This window comes from Panthera leo, chromosome E3 (assembly GCF_018350215.1).
Source record: "Panthera leo isolate Ple1 chromosome E3, P.leo_Ple1_pat1.1, whole genome shotgun sequence".
Taxonomy (NCBI): domain Eukaryota; kingdom Metazoa; phylum Chordata; class Mammalia; order Carnivora; family Felidae; genus Panthera; species Panthera leo.
This window is the reverse complement of record NC_056694.1, coordinates 36,001,655-36,019,250: the sequence shown is the minus strand read 5'-3', so window position 1 is coordinate 36,019,250 and position 17,596 is coordinate 36,001,655. Positions and strand designations below refer to the sequence as shown.

General features: G+C 41.8%; 1 protein-coding gene across 18 annotated transcripts in view; it reads left to right on the top strand.

Annotated features, from left to right (window-relative positions):
* Positions 1–17,596, top strand: part of RBFOX1 (RNA binding fox-1 homolog 1) — a 1,461,670-nt gene that overhangs the window by 243,022 nt on the left and 1,201,052 nt on the right. For 10 of the 18 annotated variants that reach the window (XM_042921404.1, XM_042921402.1, XM_042921403.1 and 7 more), the window contains exons 1-2: positions 6,138–6,229; positions 11,809–11,871. In XM_042921404.1, coding sequence (XP_042777338.1) covers positions 6,177–6,229; positions 11,809–11,871 — 116 coding nt within the window. In that variant the 5' untranslated portion in view covers positions 6,138–6,176. Of the gene's footprint in view, positions 1–6,137; positions 6,230–7,233; positions 7,374–10,983; positions 11,076–11,806; positions 11,872–17,596 lie in introns of those variants that run through there. The other 8 variants (XM_042921406.1, XM_042921400.1, XM_042921398.1 and 5 more) reach the window with 6 other exon arrangements.

Here is a 17,596-nt window from a genome sequence, read left to right as displayed (position 1 = left end):
TTAGATGTAAAGAATGTAGCAATGCATCTTTGAAAAATACCCTCCGTGACTCATAAAAAAAAATGGTGGTATTATCAGCAAAGGTACTTCATGTATTTTATAGAGAGGTCTCTCCCATTCTTGAGAGCAGACCCTGCCACAGTGATTCTGTCAGGATCTGATGCCGACTGTTCTTATACATAAAGATTACTGCACCAAGCTTGCCTTGATAGTTTTACCATTTCCTGGAGATTACATTCTCGAGATGATGAGACCAGCTTGAATTTTCAGTGTAGTTGTGAGACCTTTCTTAGGTTGAAATGAATTCTGATAAGCTGATTATCTCTCTGAAGAAAATATGATGTCCACATTTCATAGCTTAGTTCCTATCACTTTAGTGCCATTTTTATTCTGAGACATCTTTCCTGGCCTAAATTAAACAAGGTAATAAGGTGCTCTGGAGTCCAACACATATTAAATAGAATTAAAAAAAAATGAGACTTACAGGGTAGAGGATGGGTTTTCTTTATGGTATATTTTCTTTCTTCATGTTGAAGCAGGCGCTGCTAGCTAGTTTCCTTTTCTTTCTAGAGCAATGAGTTATGAAGCTCAAAAATAAAGTGTTCTCAGTGGTGTAAATAAAGCAGTAATCTGAGCAAATATATCACCCTGTGTACTGAGGGTTTTGTTTTTTCCTTGCCTTTTGTTTTTGTTTTTGTTTTTATTTTTTTGTCTCTTTTTGTCCCTTTTCCACTACAGTCTCATTTATGTTGTTGTGTATTGTTGACACATTAATCTTCGTAATAGAAACGAAAGCTACTTTTCATTGAAAAATAGATTCAAAGTAAAAGATGATTAATCAACAAAAGCGCCACGCATTCCCAACAATGTGCTTTGTATCCCGGCTCTTATAAATCTGTCTGTATTTCAGTCTCTTGCACGCTCTCTGATTACTCTATCCATTTTCCACTTCACTCCAGTGAAACTGGTTAGGTTAGCCCCCCAGCCTTCCAGGTGTTATGAAAGGAGGACAGTGAGAGTCATGGGGAGGATCTTCCCCTAGGCACCATACACCTGACAAAGGGAGTCCCAAGGCTGGCAAGGGATGCTTGCAGTGCAGGGGAAGAGACTGTTACTTCGAATCACAATGTCTGAGAAGCCTCCCTTTGTAAGCCTGTTGCTCATCCCTGTATAGTTTCTCTTTCAATGACAAAGAGCAGTAGAACTAGTGAGATGATGGATAATACCCAAAAGGGAGTTGGTTGGGAAGGGATGATGCCCTGTGCAGTAGCTTCCCCTGTGTTTTGAGAGCCATGATGGTGTCACGGCACAGCTAAGCTCCTCTCTTGTAAAAGCACATCAGTGCCTCTGTGAAGTCACCCAAGATTCTTCTCTGGAAGAATTCTTCTCTTCTCTGTGCTGCCACAAGCAGGTGATGTTTAGTTAGAATAGGAATATTCTCTTTGATAGCGAATATTGCATAATCGCCGTTTAGATCAGGGTTCAGGTTGTAGTTTCTCTGTAGGACTTGTAAAAATACTTAACCTCTCTGAATATCATGCTTTATCTGAAAATTAAAGATAATAATGCCCACAGCATGGGATACAATGAGAATTTAGGGGGATGCTCCATGCAGATTGTTTATCGTAGCACGTGGCACAAAGTGAGCAGGGTTGGGTGGGGGAGTGTTGCTATCGTTATGATTATTATTCTCTTGCTATTTTTATTGTCTTTATGTACACTCACATACATATGTCCCTGTCTGTCTCCATTAGATACTTACTTCCTGAGTTCCTTTAGTATCACAACCTTCTCTGTCACTTTTCCTTGTTTCTCAAGACCTCACCTTGGCAGGAGGACTTCAATATGATTAAAGTAGGTGCAGCTCTTAGAACACCCACCATAGCTGTACCCCACACCCTCTTCCTATGTAATCTCATTTAATTGTTGTAAGAATCTACAAAGAATAATTTTCTTCCTGCCCCCTCTACCCCACACACAAGAGAATTGAGACCCAGAGATGTAAAGTAATTTACTCAAGGTCACACAACAAGGAAATACTGAAACTGGGGTTTGTATCCCAGTGGGGATGACTCCCATGGTTAAAGTTTTTCCTTTATGTCTACATTGATCTCTTAAAATGTTGTGATCTTTCCTCCACCTGACTTGTAAGAAGCTGGACACTTGGGTGGATAGGGAAGTTGGGCTTAAAGAAATACCTTTCAGGACAGGGTGGTTAGCGTTGCACCCCTGGGTCTCAGACTGATACCCTTGGGATGCCAGAGAATGTGGTTTCGTTCTGGAATTAGCCATTCACTCATCTATTCAGCAAATATTTACTGAGCCCCGGTTTTGTTCCAGGTGCTGGGTTAGGTACAGAGCATTCGAAGTGGAACAAAACCCTCAGTGTCGGAGTCCTCATGAGTATTCAGTCATGGAGTTCAGCAGGAGAGGCAGATACTAATCAAATGGTGGTGTTTTGCCATGCAGCTATAACTGTTAAATGCAAGGAGAAGAAGCCTGTCCTAGATTTGCTGCAGAGAAGGATCCGGAAGGCAAAGGAAGTGATATTTGAGATGAGAGTTGAAACCACACAGGGTAGAAACCACACAGTGTGTGTATGGTTGTGGGGGGGTGGGTGGGGAGGGGGTCTGCTTTTTCTTCAAGCCCTGCTCCAGGAGCCTGGCGCCTTGCAGGTGACACTGAGCCCTCTCCGTTATCACTTTCCTTGAAGCAGCAAAGCTTCCTGTGTCAAATTTCTGCGGAGGTTGGTACTCTCTTTCCATCCTGAGTTTTTTATGTGAGGAGTTTCATGGTTTCTACATGGATAAGATCCTTTGGTCTCCTTAATCCCAAGTTTGTACCAGGCCAGCTCCAGACACTGATGGATTTGAGTAAACCCAGTTCATGTGAACTCATGAACATTTGCTGAAAAAGCCTCATTCCTTTTGATAGAAAGAACTCACTGGCCATTTCTGCCATGATGGGAAGGAGCATTTCTGTCTTCCAAACAATTTTGTGCAATGCCAGTAATCAGCCAATGGTTCCTATCAATTTCTGCTGGTCTTTTATGATTCAACCTAAGAATCTGTCTCCAGGGATTAAAAATCTTTCCTCTTCTGATTCACTTTCCTCTAACCCCTGGTACCTCTAAGGAAACATCCCAGGCCACAGAAAATCCCCCCTTTAAATGGTGGAAATGTGAAGATTTCTGGGCTCGCAGTAGGATTGGTAAAGGAAACTATTTCAGGGAAGCTGCTTTGTGAAGGTGGTGGTCATACTTTCCCTCCTCGTGCTAGAAATGAGCTGCAGGGCACCACCAAAAAAGCCAGACTAGGCAGCATCTCTGTTTTTAGAAAAAATTATAGCTGTATCAAATATGGGATGAAAGTATGATGTTTAGAGTCACACAGAACTAGATTTGGATGCTGGCTTTACTGATTATTCATGGTAATACCTGCTACAAATTCTTTCAGATTTTTTAATGCCTACTTCATCATCATCAAAAGGGAAATAATGGATGTCGTGCCCACAGGGGATTTTGTGCCCAGTCGGTACATGTTAGATGCTTAGTATTGAATAGTGATCATAACAGTTAGGATTTTTATTATTTATACATTTATTTATTTATATCGTGGTGAATCTCTGTGGGAATCTCTGTAAGCCTCAGATATCCAGGGGTGGCAATCTTTTTCTATAAAGGGCCAAGTAGTAAAAATTTTAGGGTCTGTAAGGCATAAAGTCTGACAACTACTCAGCTCTGTTGTGTTAGCATGAACGTGGCCACAGATAATACATAGTTGAATGAATGTGGCCATGTCTCGATAAAACTTTATTTACAAAAACAGACCAGGTGTTGAGTTTGATCTATGGCAAGCTTTATCAGCACAGTTGCCTGGGTTCGAACCTATGTGTGGTCCTGCATAGGTCTTACGTGAATAACTCAGTCACCAAAACATGTGTTGTAAGTGGTAGAAAACCACTGAAGGTAGGCTAGCCGAAAGCACACTTTCTTAGAAAGACACACTGGTATTTCACGTTCATCCTCTGTGTAGAATGTTCAGCAGGACATCAGGAGTGGTGGAATAAGAAATATGAACGCTTTTGGAACCCAGGTGCGAAGCTCTGCACACTGTGTCCCTTCCACTCTGTGGGCTCCTCTGCTTCTCTCTGCATTGACTCCATTTACCCTGCTTTCCACAGATGGACTTGGTCTGCTGTGCCTTCTCCTTGACCGCTGTTACTAATTTCAGATGTGCCCTAGGTCCTCATTCTGCATCACGGTGCAGATGCCATGCCTACAAGCTGACATAGTGACACATTGTTTTCATGTCCACATTGTAGATTCCTAAGATAGGGCCCCTAATGTTCATCCAAGGGTCAGATATCTCTGCTTCGTATCATCTGTACAGGGGGAAACAAGGTATGAGCAAGACCAGGTGCATTCCTGGGCAGGCACCATTCTTAGAAAAAGGGATGTGGAATATAGAGGCACACCAAAACCATGCTCCCCTTCGTTTCTCCTAGCACAGAACTTTGCTCAGTACTGTCTCCAAATGACGCTGTTTGACTCAACACCATATTTCAAGTGCCCAATGTGGACCTGGCTATAGGGTGATCTCTCTGCTTGTATAAGAAGAAATTGATGGTATTTCCCACCTAAAAGAACATCTTCCTTTCCTCTCACTCTACACCCAAAAAGTTTTAATGTTATTTAAATTAAAATAATCAGGTCTCAGGTATATTTACTTTCACAGAGTTGTTATTGTATGCTTTGATTTTGATGTCCTGTCTCATGAACTTGGTAAAAATAATAATAGTAATAATAATAATAATAATAATAATAATAATACATCTTGAAATTTCCCTAGAGTTCAGCTTCCCTTTTTATACTGGGTGCAACTAAACTTTGGAACGGAATAAAAAGAACCTCATTGCCTTACACATACCCTGTTATCTCTGGCAGGTTCAAATACAGTTTCTCCAAGAAGGCTGTGGTACCTTTGCTCTTTCTAGCCTTGAATCTGAGAGTCTCAGGATTTCTTTGGAGTACACATAGCAGCGTCTTTTTGACAGACAGTGCAAATTAAAAGATCCAGTGCGGCCTGGGAACCAGGGACCCAAACTTGCCCCTTGGGTTTTCATTTACAGTTAGGCACTGCAGACACAATTATTGCTGACAGGGAAGCAGAGGCTGGTGGCAGAGTGCGTGTGACGGGAGGCTCATGCCAACCTGTAATTGGGAGGATTATTTTTAATCAGAACATACCCTACAGCCCAAACATTAGAAATCTCCTGTAAGGCCAAGACAGGAAATTAAACACACCAACAATAAGCCTCAAAGGGGGGGTGGCATGTGGGGTGTAATATCGTTAGTCTTTCGAAGGTCCCTGGAGCTTTAAGTAGAAGTTTGCTTCCCTAGGGAGGGAGACTGGGAAGAAGCTTCCCATGGAGAAGTCAACGATACTGTACCTGAGTCCTTACTGGACAAGTGGGTACAGCCAAATTAAATGCAGCAGGCAGGCTAATTGATGTTTATTGCGTTTAGACAGTATAACAAGTCAAATATAAGCCTTGGAGTAGTAGCTACAGTTATATTTCATCATTAAGGGAAGAGCTTCATTAGTTCTTTATTTTCAAAAATCTTACTGAACACCTACTTTGTGCCAAGTGTTGTGTTGGCCATTGGTATGCCTTGGCTCTGGCCTTGCCATCATCTGGATAATCTTACCCTTTGGCAAAATTTTGCAAAACATATTAAGCCTTTTTTTTTTTATTGGAATGACTGTTGTTGACCAAGTAGGCATCATTCTCGGGCATTTATTGAGTAGCAGTGCCAGGTAATTGCATCGTGTACCCTCACACCAACCCTCTCAGGAGGGCATTATTACACCCAATTGATAGAGAAGAAAACTGAGGCTCAGAGATGTCAAGCAGCTTGCCCAAAGTTACATAGCTTAATGAATGGGAGAATTAATTTGAACCCAATTCTCTGTCCAAAATCCATAGAGTACTGCCACTCATAAATAAGGTAAAACACAGCCTAGGGCTTTAAGGTGCTGAGGAATGTAAATCCATTGGAGAGGACAACATAGAGACCATTGTCTATGAGTAATGAGTGCTCAGAATCACTAATGGAATTCTAAGACTGAGGAAGAGAGGCTCTTTATTGTGCCTGGCAAGGTCTCCCCAAGGACATGAAGAATAGGTACATGTTTACCTGGCAGACAAAGAAGGAACAGAATCCCAGGTATGGGACCAGATAGTGATATTAGAGGGCATGGAGCATTCAGTTTTAGTTTAGAACTACTATCTCAGATTTTGTTCTTGTTCAGCAGCCACTTACATTTAATCAACACAAGGGGAAAAAAAGAGAATATTTTGGGAATGCTCAATGCAGAGACCAGGCATCTGAAGGGATGGGGTGGGACGCTAAAAGATGATATAGGAGAATCAACTTTCAAAGTATCTCTTGCCGCCCTTGCTGTGCAGAATGCTTATGTGTGATCACAATGGGAGATGGTCTTTAACCCACGGCTCTCCCTAGGATATAAGCCACACATGGACAGTAAAATTACATATCAGTTCTCAGTCTAGAGCTCAGGGTGCCTAGATCCTAGAGCAAATCCAGGGTTATACTGAATTGTTTGCATGACCAAGTGTGGTTGGTCTGATCATCCACCTGTAGTAGCTGCCGTTGGTCAGCAGCCTCTTGTTACATGGCTGAGAGTCACTGGATTCCCTTGGAGAGGGTCTCTATCTCCAACCTAAGGAAACTTCATTGTACTCCCCATCTTGATTTATTCTCCTCCCATCCCAGATATGGTCAGTACTAGCTTCTCCATGCCCCATCATTGCCAAATTGCACATAAAAAGCCCATATGATACTGGCTGCATTAGTCTGTGCTTGATGTGGCCTGAGACCCCTTTTTAGGACAGTTAAACTTCAGACACCTGAGTAAGGTTAGAGAGTGTGTACCCACTCACAATCACTGATTAAGATACAGCTTCCTAATCTGAATGAAGGGTTGGTAGAGAATCCCCCTAGTTAGGTGAGATGCCAGCCTTTGAGACCAATGTCTTACATGTACCTCTTTTATTGACAGTTAATAGAAGCATATTCAAAGTAGCTCACAGAATGTGGATATTTATCCCCCAGCATAGGAGTGAGTCTCAGCCCCACCCAGAAATCTCCCTCCCATGGCCTTTCCAGTCTTGCCTATTCTTCTCTCAAATCAATTTTTCTTGCTCCAGAGCCTGGCTTATTCTCTTCTTCTCAGTGAATACATGGCAGAGAATGGTGACCCCACAATTACTGAGTTCTCAGTTCTAGGAACTAGCAAAAACTGAAGAGTACCTTCCACATTCCTGGGAGAAAATTGAACTGAGATCAGGTGAGGTTTCATTACTACTGAACACAGCCCTAATGGAGTCAAGATCATATACTTCAGACATGACTTCCAGATCTGTGCTAGGCAGAGATGGGGTAGAGGGAAGGAAATAACTCAGAAAATCTGTGTAGTCAGCCAAAGCCTGTGTAAAATTAGCAAAACAGTGAGGAAACCTTCTTTCCATCCCTCCTCCCTTCCACCTATCCTTCCTTTGGCAACTATATATTGAATACCTTCATATTCACAACAGTGTGGTAAGAGCTGGTGTCAAAATGGTGAGATAGACATAGTCCCTGCCCTCATACAGCTAACATAGTGGAGACATCCAGACATCAGTTAAATAATTTGTGCCTGAGTGTTAAGTGATAGCCATGCTATGTGCTATGAGGAAGGGCTCTTGAGACCATGTAGTAGGAGTTGCCATAAGAAAGTAATGATGAATGGGAGTTAGTGGGTGTTAAAAGCATCCCAGGTCAAAGATGCAGCATGTACAGTATCCCCATGGCAGGTGGCGAATCACGTATGATCCAGAACTAGAAGGTCCCCAGGGCTGGTACACTAGGCGTCCAGAGGGAGGGTGTGCCTGCTCACTAATAAATAAATAAAGCTGGAGTGTGGCAGAAGCACACCATGCAGGATGTCAGGCTATGTCACAAGGTATAGGCTTTGTCCTGAATGGAATGGGAAGCCATCAGTGCAGGGTTTAAATAGTCAAGCAATATAGTCACAGTCACATTCCGTAAAGATTGCTGTGCCAGCTCTTTGGAGGAATTAGAGGTGAAAGCCTGGAGACAGAAGGCGATCTCTGCAGCCTATTGCGGTCGTCCAAGTGGGGAAATCCTCAAGCAGTCTGTGGCAGTCTGTGGGAGTGGAAACACTCCAGTACCAGCCCGATTTACCGAGTAAGAGAGTTAAACTGCACGCTGCCTACCCAGGAGTCATCAACTCCAGTGTTTTGGAAGTAATTGGCTTGCTATTTTTTGCGTCCATTTGGACAAAGTGCAGAGGTGAGGGCAGCTAATGCAGGAAGCGAGCATTCACCTCTGTTCTGCCTGATTTTGTTCTGATGTCCTTTAAAATTTTGTTCACTTGCAGCCCTTTGGCTCCAGCCTTGGTCTCAGTATGATGAGAATTCCACCCAATTCCTCTGGGACCCAAGATTCTCCCTGGTCACAAATTGCTCTTAAGGTAGTTTGCAAGAGTAATTGCAAACTCAGGACAATCTTAGTTTGTTTTTGTTTTGTTTTGGTTTGAACATATACAGCTCCTCTGGAACTCTAGAGAGCATCTTAGATTTTTCTCACTGTCTGGTGCCATTGCTGCTAATGACCATTTCTATTCTCACCTTGTAACATTGGTTCTCTGCCTTTGTTTGCTTTTATAAAACAATCTGCCTGGAGAATTTGATGGATTCTTATTAGTAAGGGGGGTGGTTATAAAATTCATTTCGACTGCAGGTTGGGTTAAAAACAGATCTAAAGGTGTGGGCATGAAGCTGATGTGGATGAGAAGTTAATATTATCATCTGGGTACCAAATATGGGAACACCAGTGACGGCTGTTTTGCTTAGGGAGAACCTGTCTCTGGAATAAATTTCAGTGCCCTTCCTTGGAGCTATACCACTTTGGTTCAATGAGGAATCTCTGCTGATTCCGTCCAGTGTAGTGAGCCGCTGCTAAGTGGCTGGGCACTGTGCCAGACAATGAGGCTACCAAATATCAGTAAAACATTGTCCTTAGCCTCCAGGAGCTCACAGACAGAGCAGGCCAGCTCTACAGTGGGTTAGAGTGTGTGATTCTTGTTCAGATAGAAGGGTGTGTGAAAGACCACATAGCCCCTGGAAAAAATTCAGTCCACCTGGAGAGGTCAATGAAAGTTGCAGAGAGAAGTTCACACTTGGGTGGACATTGAAGAACAAGTTGAAATTGAGCCAGGATTAGGGCAGTTGAGGAAGAAAGATGTGACCAAAGGCCTAGAGGTATAACGATGCCTTCTGTCTTTAAGGCATCAGTTTAGCTGGATCCTAGAGTATGTAAGCGACTATGTGAAGGGAAGGAAGAAGTACCAGAGAGAGTTGCCCAAGAGTTAGGAAGTGGAACCTGACAAAAGAAGCCATCGTTAGTTTTAATAAATAAGAAGACACATGTAGATTTTGATACAAAGCCTGGATATACTATGGGTTCAATAAAACTATTACTACTGCTATTGTTTCTATTACTATTATCATCATTAATATTTTTTTACTAGGACATAGATAATTCTCCAGCTGAGGCATACTATGAATTTATAGAAGATAATTATATACTTTGACAATTCATTTCCTAAATTTTGTGCCTCCTTTTCCCAAATCATATTCTTTCACTTCATGTGGTTACATTCGTCTCATCATGAAGATCTCATTTCCATTGCTGCTTCCTTGGCAAAGTCTTCCCCACCATCCCTGACCGAGATCTGACTTTCCCCCTGGACTGTAGGCACTAAGAGGATAGTGCTTGGCATAAAGAGGGGCTTGAAAAATAATAATAAACTTTCATACAAACCTCCAGTTATAAAATGAATGTCATGGGATAAAAAGTACATTGTAGGGAATATAGTCAAAAGTATTATAATAACTTTTTATGGTGACAGGTGGTAACTAAACTTATTGTGGTGAGCATTTTATAATTGTCAAATCACTATGTTGTATACCTGAAACTAATAAAATATTGTATTTCAACTATACTTCAATAATAATAATAATAACAATAATAATAATAAACAACTTTTAAATGGCATTGACTTTGTGCCAGGCATAATACTAAATAAGTGCCTTACAAATACTAACTTCTAATACCTCAATCTGTTGAGATAGGCACTATATTATTCTCATTTTATAGTTGAAGAAGTTGAGACAAAGAAAAGTTAAGTGACTTGATCAAGGTCACAAAGCTGGTAGGTAGCAGAGTCATGGATGATTGGGATGGATGGATGGATGAACGGAAGGAAAGAAGAAAGGACAGATAAATGACCACTGTTAACACCATCCTTACAACTTCACAGCTGTGTATACTTTCAGGCTTCTCCAGATGCAAATCTCTCTTTCCGCTATTTTAGAACCACTCTCTATTTTCAGACGCTCTAATTTATCAACACCAGTGGGCTCACCAAATATGAAGATTGGAAAAAAAAAAAACCCTCCATCATATTAAGCTATTAAGAGGGGCACCTGGGTGGCTCAGTTGGTTAAGTGTCCGACTTTGGGCTCAGTTGGGTAAGCGTCCAACTTCTGCTCAGGTCATGATCTCATGGTTCATGAGTTTGAGCCCCACATTGGTCACTGTGCTGATGCTCAGAGCCTTGGAGCCTGCTTCAAATTCTCTATCTCCCTTTCTGTCTCTGCCCTTCCTCCGGTCATGTTCTGTCTTTCTCTGTCCCTCAAATAAATGTTAAAAAAATTTTTTTAAAAAGCTATTAAGAACGGGAGAATATTTTCCAAACATATATCTGTGAATACTGTTTATAATTAAACTCTGAAACTTGTGAGTTCCATTGAATCTGAGCACACACTGTGTCACTACTCGAGAGAAATAATAGAACACTAGAACAGGATTCTAGAATCCTGCAAACCAATCCCACCTCTGCTACTTCCATGTCACCCAGAGTGGGAACAGGTCAGAATCAACTCTCTGGGGTATAGGGTGCCATGTAACTCTCTCATATCTATTAGTAAGTCTTTGTGATTAGAGATGACCTCTCCCCCAACCCACTGAATTACATGAGATTATAATGGCCATCTGCAGTTTGAGTGATATTTGGTTTTGATATTTAAATATTAATGGACATGGATCTTACTCCTTCTGATTGGGAGATGATAGCCATGTTTCTGAAATTGATTATTGATAGGACACCTTGAATCACAGTCACTTTGAGTGTTAGCCATCATGGGATTGACCATTATAGAATCCTAGAGTTCTAGAGTTGAAAAGAGAGTTTATCTCTTTTTGCCTAACTCCAGGCAATAATATCTCTAAAAGATTGGCCTCTCATCTTTCCTTGAACACATCCTATAGCATAGGGCTCACTGTAGAAGGTACATGCATAGCAGACCTGTTGTAAACTTGGTATCCAATTGCCCAGTTCAAATCCAGGCTCTGCTACCTTAATGCATACTTTGTGCAAGTATGACTTACTTGAACTGTCTGAGCCTTGGTTTCCTCTTCTCAAACAGAGAAAATAGTAATACCTTCCTAATCGGAGTGTGAAAGAATTAAATGAAAATATATTGAAAGACTTGATCTTAATCCTTTTCATCATCACTACCATCATCATTGTAAAATACACTGTTTCATCAAAAGCCTCTTTTAGAGGTTAGCCAGATAGGATGATGACAAGACAGGTTAAGGCACAATACGAGAGTACGTTCCTTGATACTCAAGTCTCCCCCTCTCTTCTTCCCTAGGAAACTGCTCAAAGAACTCATGCCAGTGGGACTTACAGCTTCCTTGATCGGGCTCAGCATTCAGTAAGTGCGACCGCTTTTGAACCTTCATTACATAAATACATCTATTTCTTTGATCGTGTTTGCGATGAAAAGCTCTCTTCTGTAGGCCTGAAGTTCCCACAAACACTGTGCTGCCTGCCTGTGTCTTTCTTTTCTGCTCTACTGCATTGGATTCAGAGGTGAGAGGATGATGTGCCAGGCAGAACCCCCACAAGGAACACAGGAAATGTTTGTGCGCATTGGGGGATTAACCCTACCACTGCTGGCTGGAGGTTAAATTAAAATGTGCTTTTCTTGTCTATTTGTTCCCTAAGCTTTTCTCATTAGGAGATATCTTGTCCCTCTCTCCCAGCTGCATGACCCTGCAAAGTAGAAAGAAATGCCAGCAAAAACAGATCAGTAAGTGAGACCACATATTTCTTGAGGCATTTAAGAACAATTCATTTTGCACCAGAATACAATTCCTACTATCTAAAAATTACTGCAGAAAAAGAAATTCTGTACTTTTAAGATGCTGGGGTACATTTCAGAAATTTCATTTGTTTTTAGCAAGTAAGCACTTTCTGCCGTCTGCCGTTCTCATTGTGCACAAGGACTTTATTTCTGGTGAAGCCAGCAGTATTTTCTCCGGTTTCCCCGACTCTCCTTTTTTATGAGACGCTAGCATTTGAGGTGTTGGTGTTGGTGCACGGGACATCAGCTCTCCTCTGCAGTAGTTCTGCTGGCGAAGAACAATCTGTCATAATTTAACCACAAATATCAAAGTTTTAAAAGGCTAACTAAAGGAAATATTTAGTTTTTTCAAGATGCAGCTTCCTTGGTTAGGTTTCAGAATTTTACAAAAAATACATTCTACTTCTGAGATGGGTGGCGTATAATTTGATACATCAAATATCATAAAGGGGCAGGTGGAATCAGAGACTGTGGGACTCCAGGCCTGGAAGAGGCTGATCAAAGGGAATTCTTTTGCCCTCAGTGGTAACGCATGACTCCCCTTTTTGCTACGGAATTTGCATATGTGAATGGTAGAAGGAGGAGGAGGCAGAAAGAAATAAAAAGATGGTGTATTTGCTGTTTGCAATATCAGAGTGACTCAGTGTGACCCTGATCAGCTAAAGCTTGTATCACACAGGAGATTAGACCCACAGCTTTTGTTCCTAATAATAAAGGAAATTTCGTGTCTAATTCCCTACATGCCACATCTATCTTTCATTGCCTTTGAAGTTCAGGCTACAGCGTTTTCTGAAAACTGCGAGGTTTTGTAAGTGGAAAGGAGAGACTGTTTGGCATGAAGTCTGTTTGGTGTAAAGTTAAATATGCATGTTACTTTATCTTCTTCTGTTTCAAGCAATATCCTTGCTTCCCTTCTTTGTGGTGCTGGAGCAGGCAAGGTAGAGATGGAGGAGGAAGGTTTCAGGATGTGTTTTCAGATTATGTGTGACCCTCCTGCCTTTCTCTCTACCTTCTCAACAGGATACAAATTACTGCTTCTCAGAAAGGAATTCATGTTCCATCCCTGGATTGGGGCTGAAATTTCTAACCTAGGGGAGGCTCTGGTCCCCGAGATAATTAGTACAGCGTTGTAAGGAGCTCATGTTAATTTGTCTTTGGGTATGGTATTTCCATATCTACGATTGCAGTCTAAAGAGAAAAAAAAAATTATTAATTTGCTGCTCTACACCAGTGTGTAGATATCTGATAATTTAAGAAAAAATAAAAAAGGAAGAAATGGAAAACTCCTCACTGGGGATAGTTAGAGCAGCTGCCCAATTTCTGTGTACCTAATAGATTTCGATGCTTACCTTGTGGTCCTAGCTTCCCTGGAGCATTGAACCTCAATCAACATCTGGGGCCAAGAGGTCATGTCCCCTACAACAGAGATTGAGTTCTGGGAGGTTGCTTCATCGTCAAGAAAGCAGATGGCCTGACGTCTACATTGGCTATGTGTCTGGGTGTTGGGTTCGCCTCACCAGTAACATTGCTGCTTAGGAAACTGCCCCTCATGGGATTTTACTGGGAGCAACAGTCCTGGTTTTAGAATTTGCACACATCTAACATTGTGCCCGCACTGATGTGACTATCCTATGGTGGTCTGAGTTAGGGTTTTGAGGTCTCTGTTGGCTTTAGAAAATCAATGTTCATTTACTACTTCCAAAGTCTGGTTATCTTTCATTGTTTATTCTTTTCCAGAATGTTCCATTTGCATTGGTGCCCTTTGGCACAGATTGGCTGATGTATATGATACAAAGCTGTTTTGCACATTCTGATGTCTTTGTAGGATTGTAGGTCTCCACATCCTTTTGTGATCTGTATACACAAAGGAGAGCTACAGCAGTCTGGTGGTTGTAGGGTCACTGGTTGAACTTAAGCTTCAGAGTAATTTCTTAGAAGTTTTTATTATGTATTTATTTATTTAAAAGTTTATTTATTTATTTTTAGAGAGAGAAACAGAGAGAGGGAGAATCCCAAGCAAGCTCCATGCTATCAGCATGAAGTCTTACACGGGGCTTGATCCCACAAACTGTGGGATAATGACCTGAGCTGAAATCAAGAGTCAGACACTTAACTGACTGAACCACCCAGGCGCCCCTAATTTCCTACAACTTTTAAATTTAAGTTCCAGTGGAAGCCTTCCTTAGATCTCTATTTCCTGCCAGATTATACTTCCCTTGGCACGCTATGTCAGAATTATAATTAATTAACCAAAGATTAATTTAATGTTTTCCTTTTGTCCAGTGCTATCCAAAAGAACTCTATGTCATGGTAGGAATCTTCTTTATCTTTGCTGTCCAGTATGGTAACCAGTAGCCAGATATGGCCACTGAGCGCTTGAAATGTGGCTATTGTAACCAAGGAACTAAGTTTATCATTTTGTTTATTTTTAGTTATTTTAAATTTAAACAGTGTCATGTGGCTAGTAATAATCTATCACATTGGATGGGGCAGCTCGAGACTGGAGGCCCTGTCAATACAGGGGGCCTGTTCTGAAATTTGCATCCTTGCATTCATGCTGATACTTAGCTGATAAATACCAGTGTGGACATTGGTTGGTGAACTGCTGCTGTCCCAAGGTCCCTAAGCACCTTTATTCCCTGCGATTCCATGTGCATGATGCCCGTACATGAACCCTTGATCCTGAACGAAAGAGTTAATGACCCTCAAATGTCATACAATGTGTTTGTTCTCACTGGTTGGTGTCTGTCATACGCTGGTTATTAGAGCATATAACCTCTGATTATAGCCACAACATCTACTGAAGTATTGTCTGTAATAGGTAATCAGTACTTGCTGGACATAGCTGTGGGTGAGCACATGGGGGGATGAATAGATGGATGGACACATCTCACCTTCTGATGGAGCGTTATGTAAGTGGGAGAAACAGAATTGAGTCTAGACAGTAGACCCATCTGGATCTCCATGATGGCTGCCTTTTGCCTTGTACTTCCTACTCTAATTCTTGTTTAAAGCTCTGACTTCTGCTTTGTCAAGGCCTAAATAGGCCTAGAGCAACAGACTCCAAATCTGTGACTGAATTCCAGTGTCCTGTGCAGCACAAATTGCTGTACATCTTCACTTACTTCCTTTTTTTAAAATTTTTTTTTAATGTTTATTTTATTTTTTGAGAGAGAGAGAGAGAGAAAGAGTGTGAGTAGGGGAGGGGCAGAGAGAGAGGGATACACAGAATCCGAAGCAGGCTCCAGGCTCCAAGCCATCAGCACAGAGCCCGATGTGGGGTGGAACTCACAAGCTGTGAGATCATGACCTGAGCCGAAGTCAGACGCTCAACGGACCGAGCTACCCATGTGCTTCACATCTTCACTTACTTCTGCTGTCACTTTGGACTCCAAATGCTTAACACTGACATCAGACCACACCCTATGCTCTCGCCTCTGGATGCTACTCTGTCCCCAGGTACCCCAGTCCCAAACTTCAGTCACCACCGATTTTGTCTTGCTCTTCACACACCACCAGAGGAGTGAGGCTTTGATCTGGACCTTCTGGAACCCCTAATTCCATTCCCTCTTTTGGCGTATCACTCTAGGTGCTACTTCCTCAAGTGGCTGTGGTTTTAATGCCCAAAGCCACCATCCCCTGGACTCCATCCTACATGTTAGAGGACTACTGTTCCCCAAGCATGAATATCATCTAGTTACTTGTTCAGTTAGCTAAGTTTGTCTCTAACATATTCTGCCTTCTCTCTGAGAATCCCTAAATAACATATTTCCACCAAGCATGTTGATCTCTTGCCTTGCAAATGTGTTTACTTCCTGACTTCAAAATTTGTCACCTGTGGTCTTACCAGCCAAAGTAACCCTTCCTTATTCTTATTGTACACTTTGGTATATATCTCAGTTAAGACGCTCCTGTTGAATATGTGTACTTTAATTCCTTGATTCCCCTTGTAGGATAAAGAAAATACTAAGCCTGTTTTCATTGTAGACGTGTGACCCCGTGATATTTTTAGAATCTGGACTAGGTGGAGCAAGCAAAGAGTAGAACAGCCTGAGGGTGAACTGGAAAAGAAAGAGTAATGATTATCTTCAGGAAGTGGTTAAAAGTCAGCATGTTGGCTAGAAATGGGGTGGTCAGCCTTCAGCTGAATACAGGAGGGAGAGGAAGCAAGAGCATGAGCAATGTAAGAACATTAATTTAAATGATGGCCAGGCCTGGGGTGGGTTTCGTGCCAGTTGATTTAGAGTCTCATGGTGTAGAGGGCACACCAAAAGACACTCTCTTCTGACCTTCCCATGTGCTCTGACACTTGACCACCCACCGCCACACATCCATATTCACACATTCCATCTGTGTATCTCTTGTCTGTCGTAAGCTGCTGCATAGCCAACTCGGTAAAATCCTTCCTGTTCCTCCTCGCTTCCCTCTTCTACAAAGGGAATAAGGAACTTGGGATCTTTTTGATTTAATGAGTATATGAGACTGTGAAGCAAGAGAGTATAGGCAGATAAATAAAAAAAGAAAAACAATTTTCTTTCACTCCCTTATTGTTAGAACAGAGGAAGATTAAAAAAAATGAAAGTTACAAGGAAACTGTGTATGATTATTGGATTTCAGGACCATGGATAAAAAATAGAGAAGCCCTGGGGCTCCTGGGTGGTTCAGTTGGTTAAATGTCTGAATCTTGATTTCGGCTCATGTCATGATCTCACATTTCAGGTTTATGAGTTCAAGCATTGGGCTCTATGTTGATGGTGCAGAACCTGCTTGGGGTTCCCTCTCTCTGCCCCTTCCCTATTTGTTCTCTTTGTCTCTACAAAATAAATAAACTTTAAAAAAAAAAGAGAGAGAGAGAGAAGGGGCACCTGGGTGGCTCATTCTGTTAAGGGTCTGACTCTCGATTTTGGCTCAGGTCATGATTTTACAGTTTATGGGATCGAGCCCCATGTCGGGCTTCTGTGCTGACAGCATGTGGAGACTACTTGGGATTCTCTCTCTCCTTCTGTCTCTATCCCTCTCTTGCTTGTGCTCTCTAAACAAACAAACAAACAAACAAACAAACAAACTAACTAACTTTAAAAAAAAAGAGCCTGAAGTCGCACCCACTATCTGCCTCATTATTCTCCATCATTTCACCCAGCTCAAGTATTCCAAAGCACTCCTTACATGCTCTAATTATTGTATTTATTGCTTCTGCATTTCCTGCCTCCTCCAGTTGTACTAGAGGATCTCTGAAGGCATGATGTGTCTCTGTCTTGCTTACCACTCTATCCCTGGCACCCGCAAAAGTGGC